Raw genomic sequence first — 21,610 nt, 5'->3', positions numbered from 1 at the left:
GTCACTACGACATCACAGTGACGTAATAGAGCCTTTCAAACTATACGAACTGCCAACCAAGACAAGCACCAGAAAACGAACAGCTATTTCTCTCGTTTTCTCATTGCAACGATCCCAATAGGAGAGAAATCAATGACGTCAGTCAGTCTTTTATCGTTGGCGCTGATGCCATTTTGGGCGAACGTACGTATGTTCGACAAGCTCTATGACGTGATTGTGACATTGTAATGACATAATTTTTGGATGGCTTAGTCAGATGGGGGTTAGGATTGACATATCAAAAAATTATTGTGCTACGCCCACTAGAAGTAAGTTAGGTACAAAACTACACGAGTCCCAACAAATTGACTTTTTTGATCGAATTTTTACTAGAAATCTGGAAATGCACTCATGCCAGTAATCACATTAGTACAAAAGAGTGAAATTAAAATTTCTGCTTTGAATTTTTAAGGTCTTCGATGTAGGTTTTATGTAGTTGTATATGTTTTGGCACTGAGTGCATTAAGGCAACATTAAACACATGCATTATGAGTGCTCCAAATGAAGATATGGTAATTGCATTATATGACTATCAGGCAAAAGATCAAGAAGAACTGAGCATTAGAAAAAATGAACAACTCACCCTTCTGGATAACACTGGACCCTGGTACAAGGTGGGATTTTTAGATTTGTATGAAATGGGCACATTGTATCCATGTGTCCGTTTTTGATAAATTTTCTATTCATGATCATTGACTGAAAGCACCAAAAAGCCTTGTGTTGTTGATGTGATCGATCATTCTTTTTTAAAACAGGGTTGAAGACGTCAATTTTATTATAATCACTGACTAACTGCCGTAATATGTCAGAATGCTGAGTTGCGATATTTCTTTATCACTCAGCTATATGCTAATATTAATTTTTACAGCAATCTTTTGATTATTCGCTATGTGAAATAAGAAACATCTAATTCACCTCTATAACTGTTGGGCATGATCCGAGTCCACATTCAAAAATTGAGATGAATGTAATGTAGTTCTGAAAAGTGTTCCATTGCTTGTCGTGACTGAGTTTTTTATTTCACTTTTCAGGTCCGAAATAAGATGATGACTGTTGGACTAGTACCATCAAACTATGTAAAATGCAAAGGAGAATCTTTCGTCAATAGAATAGGTACATTTATTTTTTACTTTTCATTGTTCATTGTCAAACATATTCTGTCTCCCAGTTGTGTCAAGTTGATTAATTATAATCAAAAACAATTAAATAGCTTTCAAATGCGGCCATTCCATAGAAACCTGCAATTTGACTAATACTGTTAATATTATATTAGAATATATGTATTGAAATATCATAAGCCAGCATTTTTTGTATTGCTTATGTGATGCTTTATTTTTATTAAAAACCATTATTTTCCAAAATTACCAATACTAACATAACATATCCATACTTATCTCAGAAATAATTGATGCTCTTATCTACCAATTTTCTGTGTTTAGATGTATAAACAAGATAAGTATTAATTGAATATATTATTGATTTTAAGGATAGTGTATAAAGATAAATCAATAGATATATCAGATAGGTTTACCCCATATGACTTAGTATTACTTGGACTACAACGCAATTCCGCCAGTCACAAAACATATTATTCATCTGAAATATATTTGATAGAATGCAGAGAAAAGGGTTTTAAATCCTACTATTATCATAACATTTCACTGACTAACAAAATTCATATCAATTTTTAAATATAGTCTAACTGTAGAATGAGGTCTTTCTGAAAAATAATAACCTGTCATAATTCATTAGCTTTTTATATGTTAGTTATTCACTAAAATAGAATATATACCAGTCATGGTTGAACTTTTCAAACCAATTAAAATCAATATAAATTAAATTGTCACCATCAAAATTTCTTGAGAAAAGTAATTTTATATTATTAGATTGGTTGGTAGTGTGTGTGTGCGTGTCTGCCAATTGATCAAGCACTGAGAGATCACAAGTTATGCGTCAGAAGCAATCTCGATCAACTATTTATTTCGTATCAGTATTTATTGTTTATTTTAGCAGACTAGTATGCAGGCGTTTATTGAAAGGACAGGACAAATTAGTAATTTGTTAGGCTGATTTAATAAATAAATTTATTGTATCTAGAAAAATCTTGACTAGTGAGAGTGACTAGATAACATTTTTTCTGCTTTACTGAAGGATCTATTATGTTATTACTGCAATCATATTGCAATATTTAGATTGTGTACAATTTCAGATAATCGTAACTCTATCAGTTTTTCAGTAGTACGCACTTATGGTATCATGCATATACCCTCATGCATCACAACTATCGACATATTCAAAAAACTGTCTAACCTGACTGAATTGTATAAGCAACAAGTTGAATGCTTTTATAGATGATAAAAAGAGACATATTGCAGTTTATTCTGTTATTTTGCTTTCTATTTTCCACCATGTCTCTTCAAAATAATAGGCGTTCGTCACTTCGACATGACACATTTCAATAAAGATAACTCATTATAAAATGACACCATGCAATTTCTTCTCAATACTCCTTTTTAGTCTAAAACCGGTTTATAGGTGACTCAGTTTCTGACTAATTGACCGTCTCAAGCAGTACAGCCTTCCAATATTACTTCCTTTGCTTTGTGATATCGCAGTGACATATACCGGACATTGTTCAGAGACTATTAGAATTGCTATTGCAGGAACGTTCAACTATTAGTATTAAATTAAATAGCCTAGATTTCCTCAAAGGCAGCTCAGCAGCATCTTAATTTATAGAACCATTTCAGCTAGACATTGTAGTGTGCTGTTCATTTTGTTGATTGATTTTTTCAAAAAAAATAATGAGGATAAAGCTAGACTAGAAGTGGAGATTTTCAAAATCGTAGTGTATGAAAATGATGCCAGTTTGATCAAATTTTGAGCATATGGGCCTTTTTAGGTAATGTGAGATTTTTCCAAGTTCATAAGCTCTTTTTCATTTTATATGAAATATATTGTACTTCATAATTTTATATTTTTATGGGTACTTATATGAAACAGTACTTACCGGTATATAACAAGCGGTCAACTCATCTTGGATCATAGAAACACAAACTGAGAATGTTTAATGCCATATTCATGTTATGTTTGGCAATTATACAGAACCTTCTGTAACTATCGTACTTGAATGTGATACGGGCTTGTCTAAAGCTATTTCTTTTCCGTTTTTGTGGAGGGCCTAAATGGACCAAATCTTTAGTTTCAAGTTTGCCGGGCTATTATTTAAGTTTAGAGGATTTATAGGCAGATTTGTTAGGATTGATAGAACTATTGAAATTGTGCAAAATCTATATATGAATTGTATGATTATTCCAGGTTATGACAGATGTGCAGATTTATAGCGCAATATTTAACTAATGAACAATCCATTGTTAAGGTTTAATTAATAGCATAAGCAAATTTATATGAATACACCAATAAGAATACATGGTGCATGTTCACTGTGAAGATTCCAATTTGTATTGACACTATTTTAGTACTCTGTTTGGCCATGACATCTATAACACAACAAATACCCATAAAATGAATATAGCTATATGAAATATTAACAATTAATCAATTGAATTCAGTTAAACATAGCATAATATAGAGATATAGTTTACTACTTTCAGGTGCAATTTGTTTTATGCTCCAAATTGATTTGCCAAACATGAAAAATCTGGTTTGAAATGGCCCACTTTCTGTCTGAACAATTGTTATTGTATTATTTTCTTGTTTGCTTTTGTTAGTATAAAATGCGCTAAGCTTTTGTCATATTTGGATTAAACCATCAGAATTATATATTAAATTGTATTATTGTCAACACAATCACTTGGACATTATATCATAAGAAGATAGAAGAATGTCTTTTATTCATAAATTTGGTGAGTACAATTATTTAAATTTGAAAATTAAGCCAAGGTCTCAGAATCCACTGCCAGGTTCACAGATGAGGTCATTTAGAAAGACATGTTTGAGTGTAAACAGCTTTGTGATATTTTCAAGGAAAAATCAAATAGGCGCTGTTTTAAATATATAGATGTTCAACTACTGATGATGATTCAATAAAATAGATAGTCGTTATTCAAGTTAGTGGAAAACTTCCTGATACTAAGCTTTAGAAATTACAGATGGTTGGTATCATTGAAAATTGTATTTTGGATTTATTCCGAATTCGATAAATTAGTTGTAAAGGGTTTTTTTGAAAATAAATTATTATTGAAGGAATATATTAGCCAGGAAATTTTATCGATAGAAGCCAACTCCAATGCTTCCAGACGTGAAATCAATCAAAATAAATATTTAATACTTTTTGATTTTTCAACTTTAATATCGACAAATGTATTTAAAGTAATGCCGGTTATAATTAAAAACTATTATTTAAAATCATTAGAATTGTTGTGTGTTTACAATCGTATCCCTTTTACGCTCGCGTTTCTCCGTACGGTCTCTAGTTCCGTTTTAGCATGGCCCCAATTTTTCTAATATATCTTGTTAAATGTATAAACCTATTTATTAGATGGCGCCTGTTCTCGACGCTAAAATTTTCACAATGCTGAAAGCTTCTCACGTTTATTGCATGTGGAAGATTAGTCACAAATGTATTCCGCTGTAAATAGCACTTATTTTATTGTCCATATTCAGCCGTGTGTTATTCAATGGACATTCGCAGACAAGCCTAATCTTTATTAGTAAAAGCAAAACCGAATGTTGTACGCGAGCAATAAAATTTAACGAAAATTAGCGATCCGGAAATGTATGTTTATTGTCTTGAATGGCAATTTAACAGTGAGAATGTAGCAATTAGTCTTTCACTTCGTAGTACTTTCCAACATGTAGGGCTGGTGAGCAAGACAATAAAATGGCAAATGTTTGCGTATTGGAGCATATCACCTCAGGCGTGTTGGTATATTTCAAATTCAGAATAGGAGTTAATTGAAGATTTCTCGATGTTCTTTGTAAGTTTCTGTGGAAATTAGCAATCAGGCGGACATCTATTCAGACATTAGGATAAGGTGACATGGAGCAAAATAAAAATAGCAATAATTCCTGAGTAAAGTTCAAAGTCTCCTAATAAATTCTCTTGTTTTCTCTGGATTTCAAGGATAGGGAAGATACCCTAAGCAAACTAATATCAGACATTTATGTTCTATATTTAGCACGTGTCGCGATTAGTATCGAGGAGGACGTTCTGTGTGGTTATGGAATTGTTTGTAGAACGTGGTTTCGTCTTTCGGAATTTTTTATATTGTCGTTTCGATAACAATTGAATTAACTGCACATTATTTCAAAAGCTAAATATTTACCGTACATGTAATTCCGATGAATCGAATGTGAAAAAAATATATTTGAAACAGTAATGTAATTTTAAATTTTCATGTCTACGGTATTAAATATTCTACATGCGAATTAATTACATTTCTATACTTAATGTATTTTATTTCTTATGGTGAGTTCATTTGCATATGGATAAATATACATAATCATCAGTATTTTAAACTTTAGCTTTTGAAATTATCTTTCACGAGATCTTCTTAGGCGGAGATAAGCGTTAAAGTATAGGGATTGATCTTTTCGCTCCTGGGCGACTACTATGTGAATATTAATGCCATTGGGGGGTTTCATTTGTCTGTGTGGATATGATTGTCAGACGGACATGGCGACGATGAGCCTTATGGACGCTCCTTGCAAGATTATTCTCGGGGTGTCCCGACTTCCGAGCTGTCACCTAGCAGCTGCACATTGTACTCTTGCTGGTAGACGCAAAATACCCCTGGAAAAACGCACCGCTGACTGTCGACTAAGAAATTCAAGAAGGTATAAGCATCATAGAAGGAAAGCAAAAGGTATGATGGTGGTCGTTTTGAGCGGTGTGATAGCCTACTTGAAGATTTCCATGTTCATTTTGTGAAACGGCGTTTATACAACTGGCCATTGTACCATGACTTCTGATTCTGGTTGAGTGGACGAATCAAAGTTTACTTGGAGTAATTTCAATGGATTTTATAGAAGGAAATGTTTCTTATATCATATTCTATCGTCGTGTGGTGCTTATTTTTTGACGGGGCGATGAAATATAGTTTACGCCAAACCTAAAGGATAGTCCGTGATCTTCAGCTTATTTTCAAATAAAATGACGCCTTAGATTTTTTTAGTAACAACGCAACGAAGTTCTGTTCCCGATCTATATCAGTTTAGTCGTTGTCGTAATTTATCGCAGAATATGCGACAAGTTATATATTTCAATTCGCGGTTGGATTCGTCTGGTCATATTGCGAAACTGCAATATATGGCATTCACGTTAGTTTCCTTTTCCAACGTTGATATTGTTTTCCCCGAGATACAATGTAAAAACAAATTGCCTAACAAACATTGCCAAGTAGTTTACTTAGGCCTGGAATTTATGTCTGAGTCATCCTTTCATATGTTACTAAGGAGCCTCTACAATACAATATGCAGAAAAGGCGAACATCATTGTCGATTTTTCTTTGGGCTTCCTGGATCCCAGTAATATATACATTGTGTATGTTGAGGTATGGCATAAGAGGAACGGTGGTCCACGGTCGCTTAGTGTTCATTGATAGTATGGTTAAGAGGATTGAGTTTTTTCATGGCCAAATCGTCTATTCTTAAACTTGGCCAGACAGAGATTTTTTACAGCAATTCAATTATTCTCATAACACTGAGCTGGTCACCGGAGACTGCTAGCTGAAGCCGTCGTTGTAGATTGTGTTTATGTTGAGAATTTGCTAATGTGTTTGAGCGCACCTTTGGCGCGCAAGCAAAATGTAACTGAATTCGTTGCTCAACTATTAAAGGATTTTACAAACTTTTTTCGCGGACTTGTACTCACCGAGATAAGATTCTAGATGGAGCGGAGTTTTATTTTAAATGTAAAGCGTTATATTGCCACACCTACAATATAGTACACAGCAGTATAAGCAAAACTTTTGTCTCAATGTCGGTAATATCCAACTCATTTACTTACTATTTAAATAAGGGATTGTAACGGAATTACTTCAGGCTCCGACACGCAGACACATCAAACAACTTCAGCAAACAAACTTATATTTATTGCAGAAATATTTGTTCAATCATAAACACTCTATTTCCCATGTCGTTCATGAGTTGGTGCGCATTTGTCGGATATCAGAATGAAATGACAATAACTTGAGATTGTTATAACCCGATGTTTGGGATAACAAGGCTACTTACTCCCTTCATTTCAGATTTTATTCCCGATTTTAATTTCCTATTAATATATAGAAACTGGAGCCGCATCCGCGTGGATGGGCATTGAATATTCTTAAGATTTATTTGAAATGCATGAATCCTGCGTAGTCCGGTCCGCAGAAAGCCAGTTGCAATGTATTGAATTAGAGTGCATTTTATACTATTCGTGTGAAATTCGTCTTTTAATAATAAACAACAGGTTGCCAACCAAACCATACCGGTCTCATATACGCTCCTTGCGCATTATACGGAGTCATACAAAGTTGAGTTATTTTTCGAACGTGCGAATTCTGTAGATAAATCGAATGTCAAGCAATTACAGCCCGAGGCGCGTCGTTGAATCTCATCACATTACTTATTCTCGAAAATATGCAAGTTCTTATGCTTCAATACCATTAATGTGTCTGTATCATATCAAAATCGATTCATTTCAGCACGCTTATTAAAATTATTCAGTCGATTCGATGTCATATATGTGTAATTCGTTTGGCTATCAACTAAGTGGTTTTCGTTTCATTGCTTTTACATACCCTTTTGTTTTGGTAATAAAGTCGCTCTGTTTTTTTAGTCTGTATTGTTGCCAAATTCCATCCCGTTTTGTAACATTCAGAAACGATAGTATAGTGAAGAAGTCTTGCTTCTGCTTTTTCGAACCCGCCCGATATTTCGCCTAAATTTTTAATCAAATAACAAATTGAAATTAATCATTTCGTTTTCCATACTTTTATAGTATTCATTAGATATAAGTGCGTCAATTCCAAACACTTTATTATACACCAAAAATTAAAACAATGATTTAACAGACATCTTTCGAAATAAATTATTAATGTTTGAGAATGTGATTTACCAGCCAGATCGAAGAAGTTCTACTTTTGAAAATGAAGCTGAAATGCTAATTAATTTCTGATATGATTTGCTAGCCAAACGTTTGTTGTCGGTATAGTTCAATGGTTGTGGTCATGTAGCGTAAGGTGATCACAAATCCGACCAAATATGATCTCCGAGAGCAATTTGATATGTCCGCCGTTTCATGTTTCTCAAGCCTGAATTGTATCGGTATTGGTGTCGTAAGTATGAAAAGAATAGAAAATGTATAACGTAGACGCTAGGGACGCGTCCTAATTACTTCTGTCACGTGGGACCGCTAGAGATGTCTTACAACAGCGTTTAAGATTAAATTTCATGCTTGGCCAGATGTGGCCCAGGACAAGATATAAATTGCAATACAGTAGTATCGTGTTATTGCACGACTTTTGATTTGTAAATATTTGTCTACATCTAATTTTGAACTGTTGCCATGTACGTCACTACTACATAAAGGCATTAGTATCTGGCATGTATACGCCGAAGCCTTTTTCTGGCTGACATTGCCACATACTATTCACAATGTGTCACCGACCTGCATCAAGCTGGAACAAGTACGAGGGTTGTGAAATCAAAATCGACGAATATGGTTGTCCACCATCGCAATGCATTGTTGCATTGCGCTCAATTATTCTAATTGCCCTGAATTGCGGCACGCGAGCTTGTAATCGCGCTATGTTGATTAACGCAATAATATTATAATATTAGAATAAAAGTGAATTTTAACGTGTCTTACGAAAACGATTTTTTTTTTCAATATCATTCATGACCATGGCGAAGTGCAAGACGTTATGAGTGGGGCTTTCATCCTCCATCGCTCTGGAAAGTCCGTCAATTCAGTCTAATGCTTCCACTTCATGATGTGTTTACGTACATATATATACACGGCGCCATCGAGTGAAGGCTGATGAGCGTGTGTCATGGTTTATACTTTATACACTAATAATGACGCTGATTAAATCAACAAAAAATATTGTACGATATATCTGTTGGCGATGTTTTGGCGTCATACTTGTCAAATTTGGGGTATCGATAATCAGAATATGACCAGCGAACGTAAATACTCTGAAACTATACTTAAGTTAATGCTCGTGTTGAAGTTGTACTATTATTGTGTCTTTTTGTCCTTATTTAGCATATAGAAGATGAAATCCTCCCATACTCGCGACCACGGTTTAGGCTATTTCTGCATCCTTTTTTGTGGCAGAGTTCTCTGAATTGCGGTGCCTTGTTCGGGTTATTATTTATATCGACTATGTCAATTTATAATCAACTTTTTGGTCGAGGAAGTACCGCATCATGCGTGCTATGATGCAACAATGCAACGCCTTCTTCCTGAAATATGACCTAATGATTCAGTGGCCCAATCTACAGGCTTTGGTAATGCTAGTAGCTACACTGTTAATTTGTGATGGGCGGCTTATCATTCGATATCTTAGCCCAGAAATAATTTCGTTGATACGATTCACTATCGTCGTACAGTTTGGGTCCGCAGTAATTGGTTTTTATGCTTCTGTTAGTGTAAAAACGACACATGTTTAGGCATATAGTCGTTAATTATTATTCATCATATTATTATATTGCTGTTTTGTTAATGAGGACAGATTCGTAAAGGGGTTACATTGATAAAACGAGGATAGACGTTGTTTCTCTTTGCTTCTTAGTATGACTATCAGACACCTATTATGTGGCTGTTTTGACAATTTTGTCTCGGCGGGTTGTTTTGACTGTCGATTTTACCAATATCATGAAACGTTATAAATATAAATAATAAATATGGAAACTTTCAATATAAATATTATCGATAATCTTACCGAGAGTAAATTGAAACAATACTATAAAAAAATCATTATTGAAATATATTTTGATTTTTCCTAAGTTTGATGATTTCATATTCTGACGCCAGTTATGTAGCGTTATAAATGTGTAGACATGATGTAATCAGTCGGCCATCGTAACTTAATATTTTGAAGTATCTGCGTATTGGTGTGATAATAATAACAATAATGGTATCTGGCTAGAACATTTAAACTTTGTTTGTATCGTTGTATATTGAAATTGAGATTTTCACTGTATTGTTATTAAGAAACGGTTGATTGATTCGCAAGCATTGTCAGAAATAATAAGCGCGAACAACAAAAGAGCCACTTTAACCCGCGTGGAACAATTATTGGTTTTAACGGCAAGCATCAATTTTTTTGCGCGCCTCTGTTTATGAATAAAAACAGGAAGCCATTAGACCTAACGACAGGTTTAGTAGGCTTATGAGATGTAAGGTGCATATTCGGATGTTACCTTTAGCCACTGCGCAATGCATATTTCTAACATCCTGAACTATGGTGATATTGGTTCCTTGAAACAATTGAATCGTATTTTAGTATGCATTGCTGTACTACAGCTGGTCATTTAAATTGTATTTTCCAAAATTGAGGTTAAAACATTGTGAAAGTCTTCCATAATATTTTATTTGATTGGTGGTTTCGTCAATAAAAATGTTCGCCTTTGTATCATTAGTTAGGAGCATTATTATACTATTGCCGAGGCTAGATTGCTTTTGTAAATTAAATTGGAGTGCTTGTATGATGTTTTATATATGTTACATGCGGTAATAGCCGGTTGTAAATAGACTTTTGAATGCCCCTATGCCCGTTGCTTTTACTCGATTCTTCAGAATTTTATATAAGATGCCCATTCAATGTACCATTACAGTAATTATTTTCCCTATTGCACTGGGCTTAAAATTAATGCGCATATCGATACCATTTCATGAAGGTTGTTGCTCATATAGCTTGATTGGGGTCATGCAAAGTCAGGGACTCTAATTTTCGATCGATAGGACTATTACACAGCGTTCGTTTTGCGGTTTTATAGTCTGTCTGAGACATATTAGATATGTTTTCCTATGACATAAAGTTTATTGATATGCATACTATATTATAGCGTAATTGGATGATTAAACATCTGTTTTCTCTTACGCCTAAGCATTTGCTATATGTAAATGGCATTTGAAGAACGGTTACCTAGCACCAGAGGATGAACAAAATAATTCCATTCATGCATAATTACATATTTGTGTTTAATTGAAGCCTGCTTTTTGGTTAACCCAATGGCAATGGTTTTATCATATATAAATGCTTAAACTGATTTGCAAACTTGAATTTGTATCCTATAATCAATGGCTTGAATGAAAAGATTTTCCATGCAAAGTTAATGGGAATTTTAAATGAATTAGAAATGCCAGTCCATGAAAACTATGTACAAACGATCATTGTTTGTTTACAAAATTTCATACCCTTGAATGCTACATATGCAATAGGCACTGCACACTGCTGCACTGCTGCTGCATAGATTAGACAGTACTAGACATCACCATTTGAACGTTTGTGAGTATTTTGGAATGAGGGATTTGTGAGCCATTGGCCCATCTTAAGGGTATTTTTTGGTAATGCGAGTACCCTTTAAATTAACCTTTCTGTCAATAATTAACATTTTGACATAAGCCCATTAATAAGTGTACACATATTAAATTCGACTAAATATTATTGCTATCGATTAATCTCAATATCTGATATGTTGTTCGATTTAGATATATGTATATTGGTGTTCATTTATAATGGTTTTATGAGCAATATTTGTGGAGTTAATTTGAGCAGATATTAGTGTAATTTAGGCTTTGTTGTTCTGTTTTTTTTAGATAAGGTATGGCCATATACATATAGCAGATTGCTTTGAATGTGTCCGTTGGCTGCTATTACTGAAACCTTATTGCAGATTTACTTCTCCTTATTCAGTATGTGATTCATAATAAAACCTGTGAACTATTAGCCCCATAATTATTATTGCATCACAATCCACCAAGAATCCTCAAATAGCATCCCCAATCTCTTTCAAAAACATAAGTACATGAAACAATGAATTGGAATATTTTGTAATACCCCTATAAAATGAATGTGGGAGGATTGGTAAATATGCTGTTCTAAAGTTCAAAGGGCCACAAAAAACAGAAAGGCATATATGAAATGTTTGCAATAGTATTCTACATACAGAATACAGATTATGCCTAAAATGTAAATTGAATCATATATAGAATATCCCACATAATATTAACATTGGCACAGCTGGTTTAACACTTAAGAAGCATGGTTATGTATTATAAACTTAAAAACTGCAAGTTTCATTTGTTAAATGTGGTGACCAAATACATATGTTGTTGGATACATATGTCTAAACTTAGCTTACTTGAATATATGAATATAATTTTTTGTTTTCAAATGTTGAAGGCTCATCACTTTAATTCTTTGGTATTACATTAAACCAGAATAATCCGGGAGTTCTCTGCTACTTTCTTCAAAAAAATTTTGTATCTAAGAGAGGAAAGTTTTTTCAATGCAAACATTCCTCCAACTTCACCTTTTGCTTTCTAATTTTTAATCTAATCTCATTGTTTCAGCAAATAGATTTCCTGGCACGAGAAAAGGAAAAGGTGGAGGAGCAGCACCAACTGGAAGTTCAGTGCCATCATCTCGTCCTCCCTTAGGGTTAAATAGCACAAATAATTCAGAAGGTGATGGAATAAGGAAATTTTCAAATACAGCGGTTCACGATAGAACAATGGACGAAACATATGTCGCTAAATATAACTATAGTTCCACTCGTCAAGACGAACTCAGTCTTATCAAGGGAATGAGTGTAATCGTAATTTCAAAAGAAAATGATGGTTGGTGGCAAGGTAAAAATACAGATGGTGATGTTGGTTGGTTCCCTTCGAACTATGTTGAAGAGAGTATGGAGCCTAGCGGTGGGGACATGCATAATAATCATGTATCAGGAAACACAGTTGTAAGTGCTGCAAAACCAGTATTAGAAGTTGCCAGAGCCCTTTATCCTTTTAATTCTGGTAATGATGAAGAGCTGCCCTTTGAAGCAGGAGATATGTTTGACATCATAAGCAAACCAGAAAGTGATCCGGAATGGTACGAGGCACGAAATGCTGAAGGTCGAACTGGTCTCGTACCGCGGAATTATATTGAAGCTGTTCCTGGTGCTCCTTCTGTCTTTTTACCAGAAGTAACTAATTATGATGACGTTTCACAAGACCTATCATCTGGGAATTCTCCTTCTGTGGTGAGACATTAATTGTAATATCTATAACAAAACATAAAACCAATTTATTGATTACTCAATAATTGCAATTTTAAGAGTTGGGAAGAAATTTGCTTACTGTAAATTGTTATTTAGCTGAACCGGTGATATTAATTTCAAAAATTTTATATACAATTTTGATATGCGTTGATGTGATTGCCTATTCAATATTTTTGATATAAACATGTTACCATTCTGTTAAGAATCCCAGATTGAATATATTATACTAAATTTTGCGAAGTTCCCAATGCAAATATTCCTTATTTTCAAGTTCTGTAAAAACTGAAAGGAGTGAACGCTTAGTTAATTTTTCATATTCTCTTGTGCAATGGCTATATTACAGATGAACCTGCTGACCGCTGATTACCAGTATTACAAATTCAATCTTTTTTTATTGAACAATGCCTAGTGTGTTACATATGTATTGTTAATACTAAATACTGATATTCAAATCACTACTTATTTATTTCATTATCTGTCAAACTTATATTCACCCAATTTTATATACAAGTTATAATTTGAAACTACATTTTATTTTGCGAATTTTATGTTCAGCACATTATAACATCAATATTATTACATTATAATGGGTTTCGTGGCAGATATTGTGTAACAAGCTGTTGGTTAATGGTGACTTGAATCTCCATCCGCTTGAATGGTGTTAGTACCTGACTCATCCACCAACTCATGCACAGTTTCTGGTGTGGGTGTTGCATTGTTAAAAAATGTTTATGTGCGCCCACGACTTGTTGAAATTACCTTTACATTTTGTTTGTGCTCTAAAATAATATGCAGTAACTCTATTGTACTTGTGTGTATTATAATCTATATTGAAATTATTCATGCTGCCTTAGTATTTGAATTTTTCTTTCTATCATATTGTTTTAGAATGCTGGTAATGGTGATGGCTCATATAACATGTCTGCAAAACCGTGGTACTTTGGATCAGTGCGACGAGCTGTAGCCGAAAGTATGCTTCATCGTGCCGGCAATTCTGAATTTATTGTTCGAGATAGCGAATCAACAGTGAGTGCCTAATATTTTTTTCGATATTTTACTTTTGTCTCCATAATTAATGTAATAATTGACTATTATTCAGATTCCCGAACATCAATTTTGTAACATTTAAAGCCCCTTTTTATATATATTCAATTGCTCTTGAGTCCTGGTTGTCAGAAATGCAGGTCTAGTCCAAACCTAAAGTTATTTTGAACCACTTATTCACGCAAGCCTTTGTATATTTTCAACCAAGATACTCACAAATTCAGTCTGGTATGTATCCATGCCAACAATATCTTTATAAAGTCATATTTGGTCAAGCACATGCAGGGAAGATAATTCATCAGTAAATTAATTTGTCACTAGGTCACAAAAGTCATGTGACTCATTGCTCAATTGAACAATCCATGGTTTTTACTGTGGTTTTGGAATTAGTTTTTTACCATCAGATCATTAAGAATAGTGTTGTATTTTGTATATCCATGCTACCAGGAGGTTGATTGAAACATAGGGCAACTAGAGGAAATTATTTATAAATTATTCGCATTGGTTTGTGGTTCGGTTCACTTGGTTCGAAAAAGGATGCTATTTTGTTCAGATTAACTTGATGGGTGGGTCACTATTGTTTGGTAAAGATGTTTTATGCTTTGTATAATTTTCATTTCCTGATAGTGATGAAATAATAGTCCATTAGTCCTTATTCTAATGTATTTCCATTGTCAGTTTCATATTAATGTTCTGTCCATTTAGGTCGGGGATCTTTCAGTATCAATGAAAGCACCAGACAGAATCAAACATTTCAAAGTGTCACTAAGAAGTGGGAAATACTGCATAGGACAAAGAAAGTTTGATTCCGTTGACGAATTAATTGAACACTACAGAAAAGCACCTATTTATACTGCGCCTGATATTGGAAAAATATATCTTGGCCAACCATTGCCAAGATGATTGTTCTCTGTAATTTGTCATCAGAATAATTCCTATTGAAAATAGGATTCACGAAATAAAGTTCAGTGTTGTTCACCATAAGATTCAAGAACGAATACTTGATGATCTGCATTATAGAAGATAAACTTTTGCATTGTCAATTCTGTTGTTTACCTGACTTAGCATACAAACACTTCCTTGAGAATTTCACCAGAGAGGGTGTGAAAGGTTTTATCCTTAATATAAAGAAAATGAATTCTTGCCATAATAACTTAGTTTAATAGAGGAATATTCATGTCACGACAAACATTGCTGGTAGTATTATAAGGGTTATATACAAAATTTACAGTACAAGAAGAATTTTATCCACCTATCATTCTGGTGTCTCTTAATATCATCCAACACTGAGAATGGAAAGAAATTTCGAACTCGGAGACTATCACACACATTGGACTGTTAACAACTTGAAGCGAGTGTTGTCAGATCTCCTGGTTTATTGAATTCTTAGCTTTGCAGATGCAGGCCATGGGCGAAATATACTTAATGCTAGAATACACATACTGTTTTGATTCAATTCACATAAGTCATACCACTGCACTTTAGTTTTAACATGTTGGTATGTACGCGCTGCGCGAAATTCACCTAAAAATCTGTAGTAAGTATAATGAAACAAGTCCAGCCATTTACTTATTCTATCTGGAATATGTGGATATTATTTTGTATAGTCCTGTATTGGTAAATCCTGATCCATGATTTGTTCGACCAAGTGAAAAAAAAAATAGCCATGGAGGTTGTTGTTTTGGCGTGGGTAAAAATCTAATTATTTCGGCCTTGCTTGCTTCCTATTATATATGTAGTTATTAATCAGATTACTGCCTGTTGTGCAAAGAATTTCACCACGGAGTTTTTTTTCCTCCCTTTAGAAAAATAGAAAAAATGTTTACAGTAGACTATACCTCAGCTCTTTGCTCTTTCTTGAAAAACAATTATGTATGACTGGTATGATTTCCAGCAAAGTTTCGAAATAATACTCAATTGTATTCATATTGAACTAAATGATTATGATAATCTATGGATATTCAAGGTCTGTGTAATAAATGGAAAATTTTGTGTCTGGTGCCATTTTACGCTTTTCGTTTTTATCATATCACATATTATTATGACTAATACTATGTATTCTAATTGAGCACCAACAATGCCTAATTTCACTAAATTCTGTACTTCAAATCCATGCTATCAGATGATGGTATGCTTGACCTCTGCTGTTGCCAATTTGTTGTAGAACCTCAAATCTTGGATGATAAATTTTTCGTCCTTGCCAAGTGAACTGGAGTATGCTGAGTAAGCATATGAATGAGTGGAAATTGGCTCCATTCAATTATTAGGTTCTCCACTTTTTCTCGTTGACCAATAAGTATGGTTTTGTTTTGTTGCATACAAGAATTTTCACATATTTACAAAAATATTCTTCCACTCTGCAATTTTCAAACAGATATATATATACTTATGACATACTGATAGTTTCCATATTACAAGAGCTATTTAGTAAATTACATTATGGAATGGAAGTCACCTCCAAAATCTTGTGTGATTTTGTCTGTTTGAATGCTGATAGCAATGATGCCTCAATTGCATTATTGGCCATTTGTTTTTAGCTATATTTGACTAGAGTCATTGTTGAATACTTGCCTGCAAAGCTATTTCATAACTAAAGTCAAGCTAAACTGTTCTGAATTTCCAAATAACATGATATATCTTGGATGCCATTATCCCCTTACCGACACTGCAGTTTATTATTTGAATTATGTACTATTTTTTTGTATTTCCAATGAAATTATAAGCGTGTTTTGCACACGGCTGCTATGTTTTGAGTTTCCATGTTTAACGCAATGTAATTTTTTGTAAATAAATATAAGGATTATTATTCGTAGCAGAAGACTGATGGCCACAATAGGAATAAAGTCTCAATCGCATTGAATGACGAAGGTACAAGTGACGCTAAAAATAGATTTTTTTTAAGTTGGGTCTGTACCGATTCAAATTTGCGAGAGAAACCTAGTAGACGCAGAGTCCCCGCTCTCCATATAAGTTTGTTTTGACTCCGTAATCCGCATAAAAGACGATAAAATAATTTTACTGGGAAAGGAAAGCCACTGGGGAACCAAAGTTAATCATCAAGCAAGGGCGCTGTTCACAGATGACTTGGTTTATTTTAAAAAGTGCGCAACTTTCAGGAAAATTACTAAAGCTCTGTATTTTTACTTTTATATGTGCCTTCTCAATTATATACGTACGACTTCGAATTTACCGAAAATACAAATTTGTTAATGAATATTCTGGCTCCGGATTCGAAATTGAAAATGGGGCCCTCGGTCTGGCTAAAACTGGTCGAACTAAGACGAACTGCACTATTTTACAAGACCCTTAAAATCTCGATTTTTTATCCGCGACCATCTCGGCTGTTTAAAATCGTCGTCTATTCACCATCAACTATTATTCATTTTCAAGTCGTTTTTAAATTACAAAGGCGTGTACCCCGATACGACCAGTTTTCATGGTAATAATGCCCTCATTTTTTGAAAGAAATAAAAAAATAAAATTGTACAGTATGGCTGTTCTTACCATAAGTCCCGCTTTTTAGCGTCTTGTCCCACCGTCCCGACAAGTCAGCCAAATTTTTGTTATTTTGTTTGTTTCGTTGTTTCCCGCTAACATTGTCAGCGAACGTATCACATGTAAAATCAATTTTAGACCGAGACAGACATTTAGACAGCGAATATTTGCACATGAACTCTCGATGACAATATTGTCAATGAAGACAGCTGGGATGGCTTCAAATGTAGGCCAATGTAGTAAAATCAGGAACAGTAAAGTTACAGCTACATGATTACAGCTAAGTGGTCGTGGCTTTGGAGGCGTCCCGCTTTGAAGTCAAAAAAATTTGGTAACCCTGAGTATAGCTATGGATGTTTCCTCGAGCATCGATTTACTTGTTTATTTTCTTAACAGCGACCAATCGGCAATTACGTAACAATTGCAATTAGCGCGGTCGCTCAGACAGATATTCAAGTTTTCAGTTGTGTTTCCACATATAGTTCGTCATGTCTTTCGAGAACCTTTAGTTTAGTTGCATTAATCTTGAATTTATATCACAGACGCTGTGACAGACTAGCTCAAAATTAGCTCTTGATTTAATGTATTGAATAAAATGATGATTTTGTACATGTGAGGCAGTTGGTAAGCGCCATCTCTCTCATAATAAGCGTTGAAATATTGGTTTCTCCGAGCATCGACACACTTTGATACTTTCGTAGCATTGGCTAGCATCAGTATGTCAATGGTGGCGTTAACAATTTACCAAGAGAGTGATACCTGGTGAACGTTGAATCCAAATAATGATTTGGCATGTTTATGGAGCAGTCTATCAATTTATTTGTATAGGTTTTTCAGTTCACACTGCTGTTAACAACAGCCCAAGTGTCACCAACCTCTGAACGTATCGTTTGCCATATTCAAGTGTCTTCTTTCGATTGTTCGAATAAAGTGTATTTTCTTTAAGGTGATGAAATAAATACTGATTATAACACGAGGGAGCATCCATTAATGGAGATTCTTGAGAAAACATTTTTCGGCATGAATTAATTTCCTTCCATTAAAAATTTCGTAATCGATTGGTGAAATGTCATAGACCAGAAAATAAAGATTGATGCCGTTAAAGATTGATTTTGTCGCCAGAAGGCTATTACTTTTACTTTTTTCAAAAAAATTTGTGGACTTGTGACGTGTCCATATATTTGAGCTTAGCTCTCTTGTTTTACATGGGCAATAGCAAAATTACGCAGACGAGTTCTCAGTACGGGTTGTTATAAAATGACTATGTCCCTACTAAAATGGCTACGTCCCTACAAAAATAGGACATAGCCATTTTATAACTAAAGCTGAATTTGAGTTCTGCAATTTTTATAACAAAATTTACACAGTTCTTGGCACATTTATTACCAATTTTCGATTCAACGCTTTGTTTTATTCACTTACCCAAGAAGACTTTTCAATCAGCGTAATAGGGCATATTATATGCAAGTCTTTGGGAGATATCTCTTATTTTACCCCCAAATTGTAAACTCAGTTACAGTGGCATATAACCCTTTTTACGTGCAATTCCCATCAATAGATTTATTTAGATTGAACTGCAGATATGCAGTAAAATGTTAGATGTAGACTACATCATGTAGTCAACACGCAGATACGCCACAATTTACTTGTGTTTTTGGTATGACATTGCTAATTAGTAATTACCTTGTGTGAACTTAATGTTCAGTTGTGCCACATTTACAGTTAATATAACCTGCTAGCCATGAGTTCGATTGAAACAGGATACGATCTGAGTGCCGATTAATTCTCTCCGAAAGATAAACATATTTAAAGAACAATTAAATTAATAACATAGCATTGCATTTGATTGGCAGTACATGTCTTGCTGCCCTAAATATGAAACTTGCCGCCAAATGTGGTAGTCCAATATTTCATTTCAATTGCGACTTGTGCTGTATAAACAATTGGATTAATACTGTACGAATTGGGTGGTAATACCTCACTCTCAGACGATTGCGCGATCGTTTAGTTATCTTACAGTACAATAATAATTCAATTTATTGTTAAGTAATATTCAGTGTAATAAGTACAGATATGTTGGGAACATTGTATAAGCAAATATATTGAACCTCAACAAAAAAAAATGAGATATCACTTTATTTGGACAAAGATCTAGCGATTATTGGATGAACGGCTTCCATTGAGCCATGAATGCACGTATTATTCAATTTGGCCCTGCGAGCAACAAACTGTTGCCGACCCTTCCAGCGTACGTGGAAAGAGCTAAAAAACGTGTCTGAATGTTTTGGCTTTTAGCGATGCCGTGAACTCATATTGTGCTTCCGTGTATTGTTGGTGTTTTATAAAATTTCGTTCGTGATTGTAACTTCATTTTTCACATTCAACCAGTTTTTAAACAATTTTCTATTATCTGCCGTGAAATTCATGGCGACGTATTCAGAATTTGATTCTGAAAAATATTTTACATTTGGGGTTGATTGTGAACTACCATTCTTACGATCAGCAAAAGGTTAACTTTTCTTTCTGATCTCTGTCTTCTTGATTTTTCTTTGAAATACCAAAAATAAATGAACTGCAGCTCACAAATTTGCAGTAAATAGAGACATACAATACGTAAAAGAAAGTGAACGGCATATAAAGGTAAAATATTTTTATTGATATATACTCAGCATTTAAGAAACAATGAAACATTTAAAATAAATACCATATGTAGATATTCAATCATATTTTAGTTATGTTTTACACTCACGGCACATCATTTGGGAACCGCTGGCCTAAACAAAACGTTTTGTAAACATAATTATTAAATAGTGTCAGCAGTAGAATAAGTCGTTAAACTTTAGCATCTCGTAACTATTGAATTTGTCTTAGACATGGGTCGCCTCTGTTTTGGAGCAAGCACACTTATAATCCGAATCTGAAACCATAAGCGTATCGTGACGTAGACAGAAAAAAAATGACTCGGCAGTTTGTTAATTTTCGTACCTTGCTTATGGAATTACTTTACTGCAACTAGATCAGGCAGACGTTTGTGAGCAATTACTTTTATGAGAAAGCCAGTTACAGATAATAACCACAAAAATAATTTAAAAAAATAAAATAAACTTGGTTACCGGTACCGTACGTACCGGTACCGATACTGGGTCGGAGGCTTAAAACTTTAATAAAAAAAAGGTTATTTACAACAGCTTGGCTACCGGTAACATTTATATAATAAAAAGCTCAATATAGATAACGTACGGTAACAATGAATTGGTGCTCTGACATATAGGTAAAAATGGACAGAGACTTGGATGCTTGTTTCATTGGTAATATTTCATGTATTTATAGTCTAGTTAGGTTCGCGGACAATTATATGTTTGAATTGTTTCAACGCACATTGAAAAAGTCTGCTAGGCCTATGCTGATTATGAAATGGAGACGAGTTAATATAGGTACCGGTACTACAGAACTAGGCAGTGGTTTTTACTATGTTCCAGCAGTAACTTTGAGTCCCCCATGCTGCAAAGTGTAGCAGTAGGCTTACTTACTAGGTTACGGTACCTCATAGGCTATCATGCTTTAAGATGAGCCACTTGACTGCTCCATTTTAAACATATTACTCCTTTTTAACAGACATTTATTATTACTCATTTTTCAATGAACCCTTTGTTCCATTCACTTCCTCAAGAAGACTTTTCAACCAGATAGGGCATTTATCGTGCAAGTCCTTGGGAGATATCTATTATTTTACACCAAAATTGTAAATTCAGTGAAATATGACCCTTTTTACCCAAATTCCCATCGAGAGATTTATCTAGATTGAAACAAT

General features: G+C 34.2%; 1 protein-coding gene across 3 annotated transcripts; it reads left to right on the top strand.

Annotated features, from left to right (window-relative positions):
- Window positions 1–451: 451 nt before the first annotated feature.
- On the top strand, window positions 452–17,110 carry LOC120327755 (SH2/SH3 adapter protein NCK1-like). Of its 3 annotated transcripts, XM_039394112.2 has the most exons (5): window positions 452–653; window positions 1,071–1,152; window positions 12,569–13,242; window positions 14,149–14,286; window positions 15,010–17,110. In XM_039394112.2, exons 1-5 carry the CDS (start codon window positions 528–530, stop codon window positions 15,205–15,207), a joined length of 1,218 nt encoding a protein of 405 aa, XP_039250046.1. In that variant the 5' UTR covers window positions 452–527; the 3' UTR covers window positions 15,208–17,110. The 3 variants fall into 3 exon arrangements, with proteins under 3 accessions (XP_039250046.1, XP_077970319.1, XP_039250045.2); XM_078114193.1 differs by lacking the exons at window positions 452–653; window positions 1,071–1,152 and adding an exon at window positions 3,770–3,905; XM_039394111.2 differs by lacking the exons at window positions 452–653; window positions 1,071–1,152 and adding an exon at window positions 5,537–5,867.
- The last annotated feature ends 4,500 nt before the right edge of the window (window positions 17,111–21,610 follow it).

This window comes from Styela clava, chromosome 7, assembly GCF_964204865.1.
Source record: "Styela clava chromosome 7, kaStyClav1.hap1.2, whole genome shotgun sequence".
Lineage (NCBI taxonomy): Eukaryota > Metazoa > Chordata > Ascidiacea > Stolidobranchia > Styelidae > Styela > Styela clava.
This window is presented reverse-complemented; position numbering and strand designations above follow the sequence as displayed.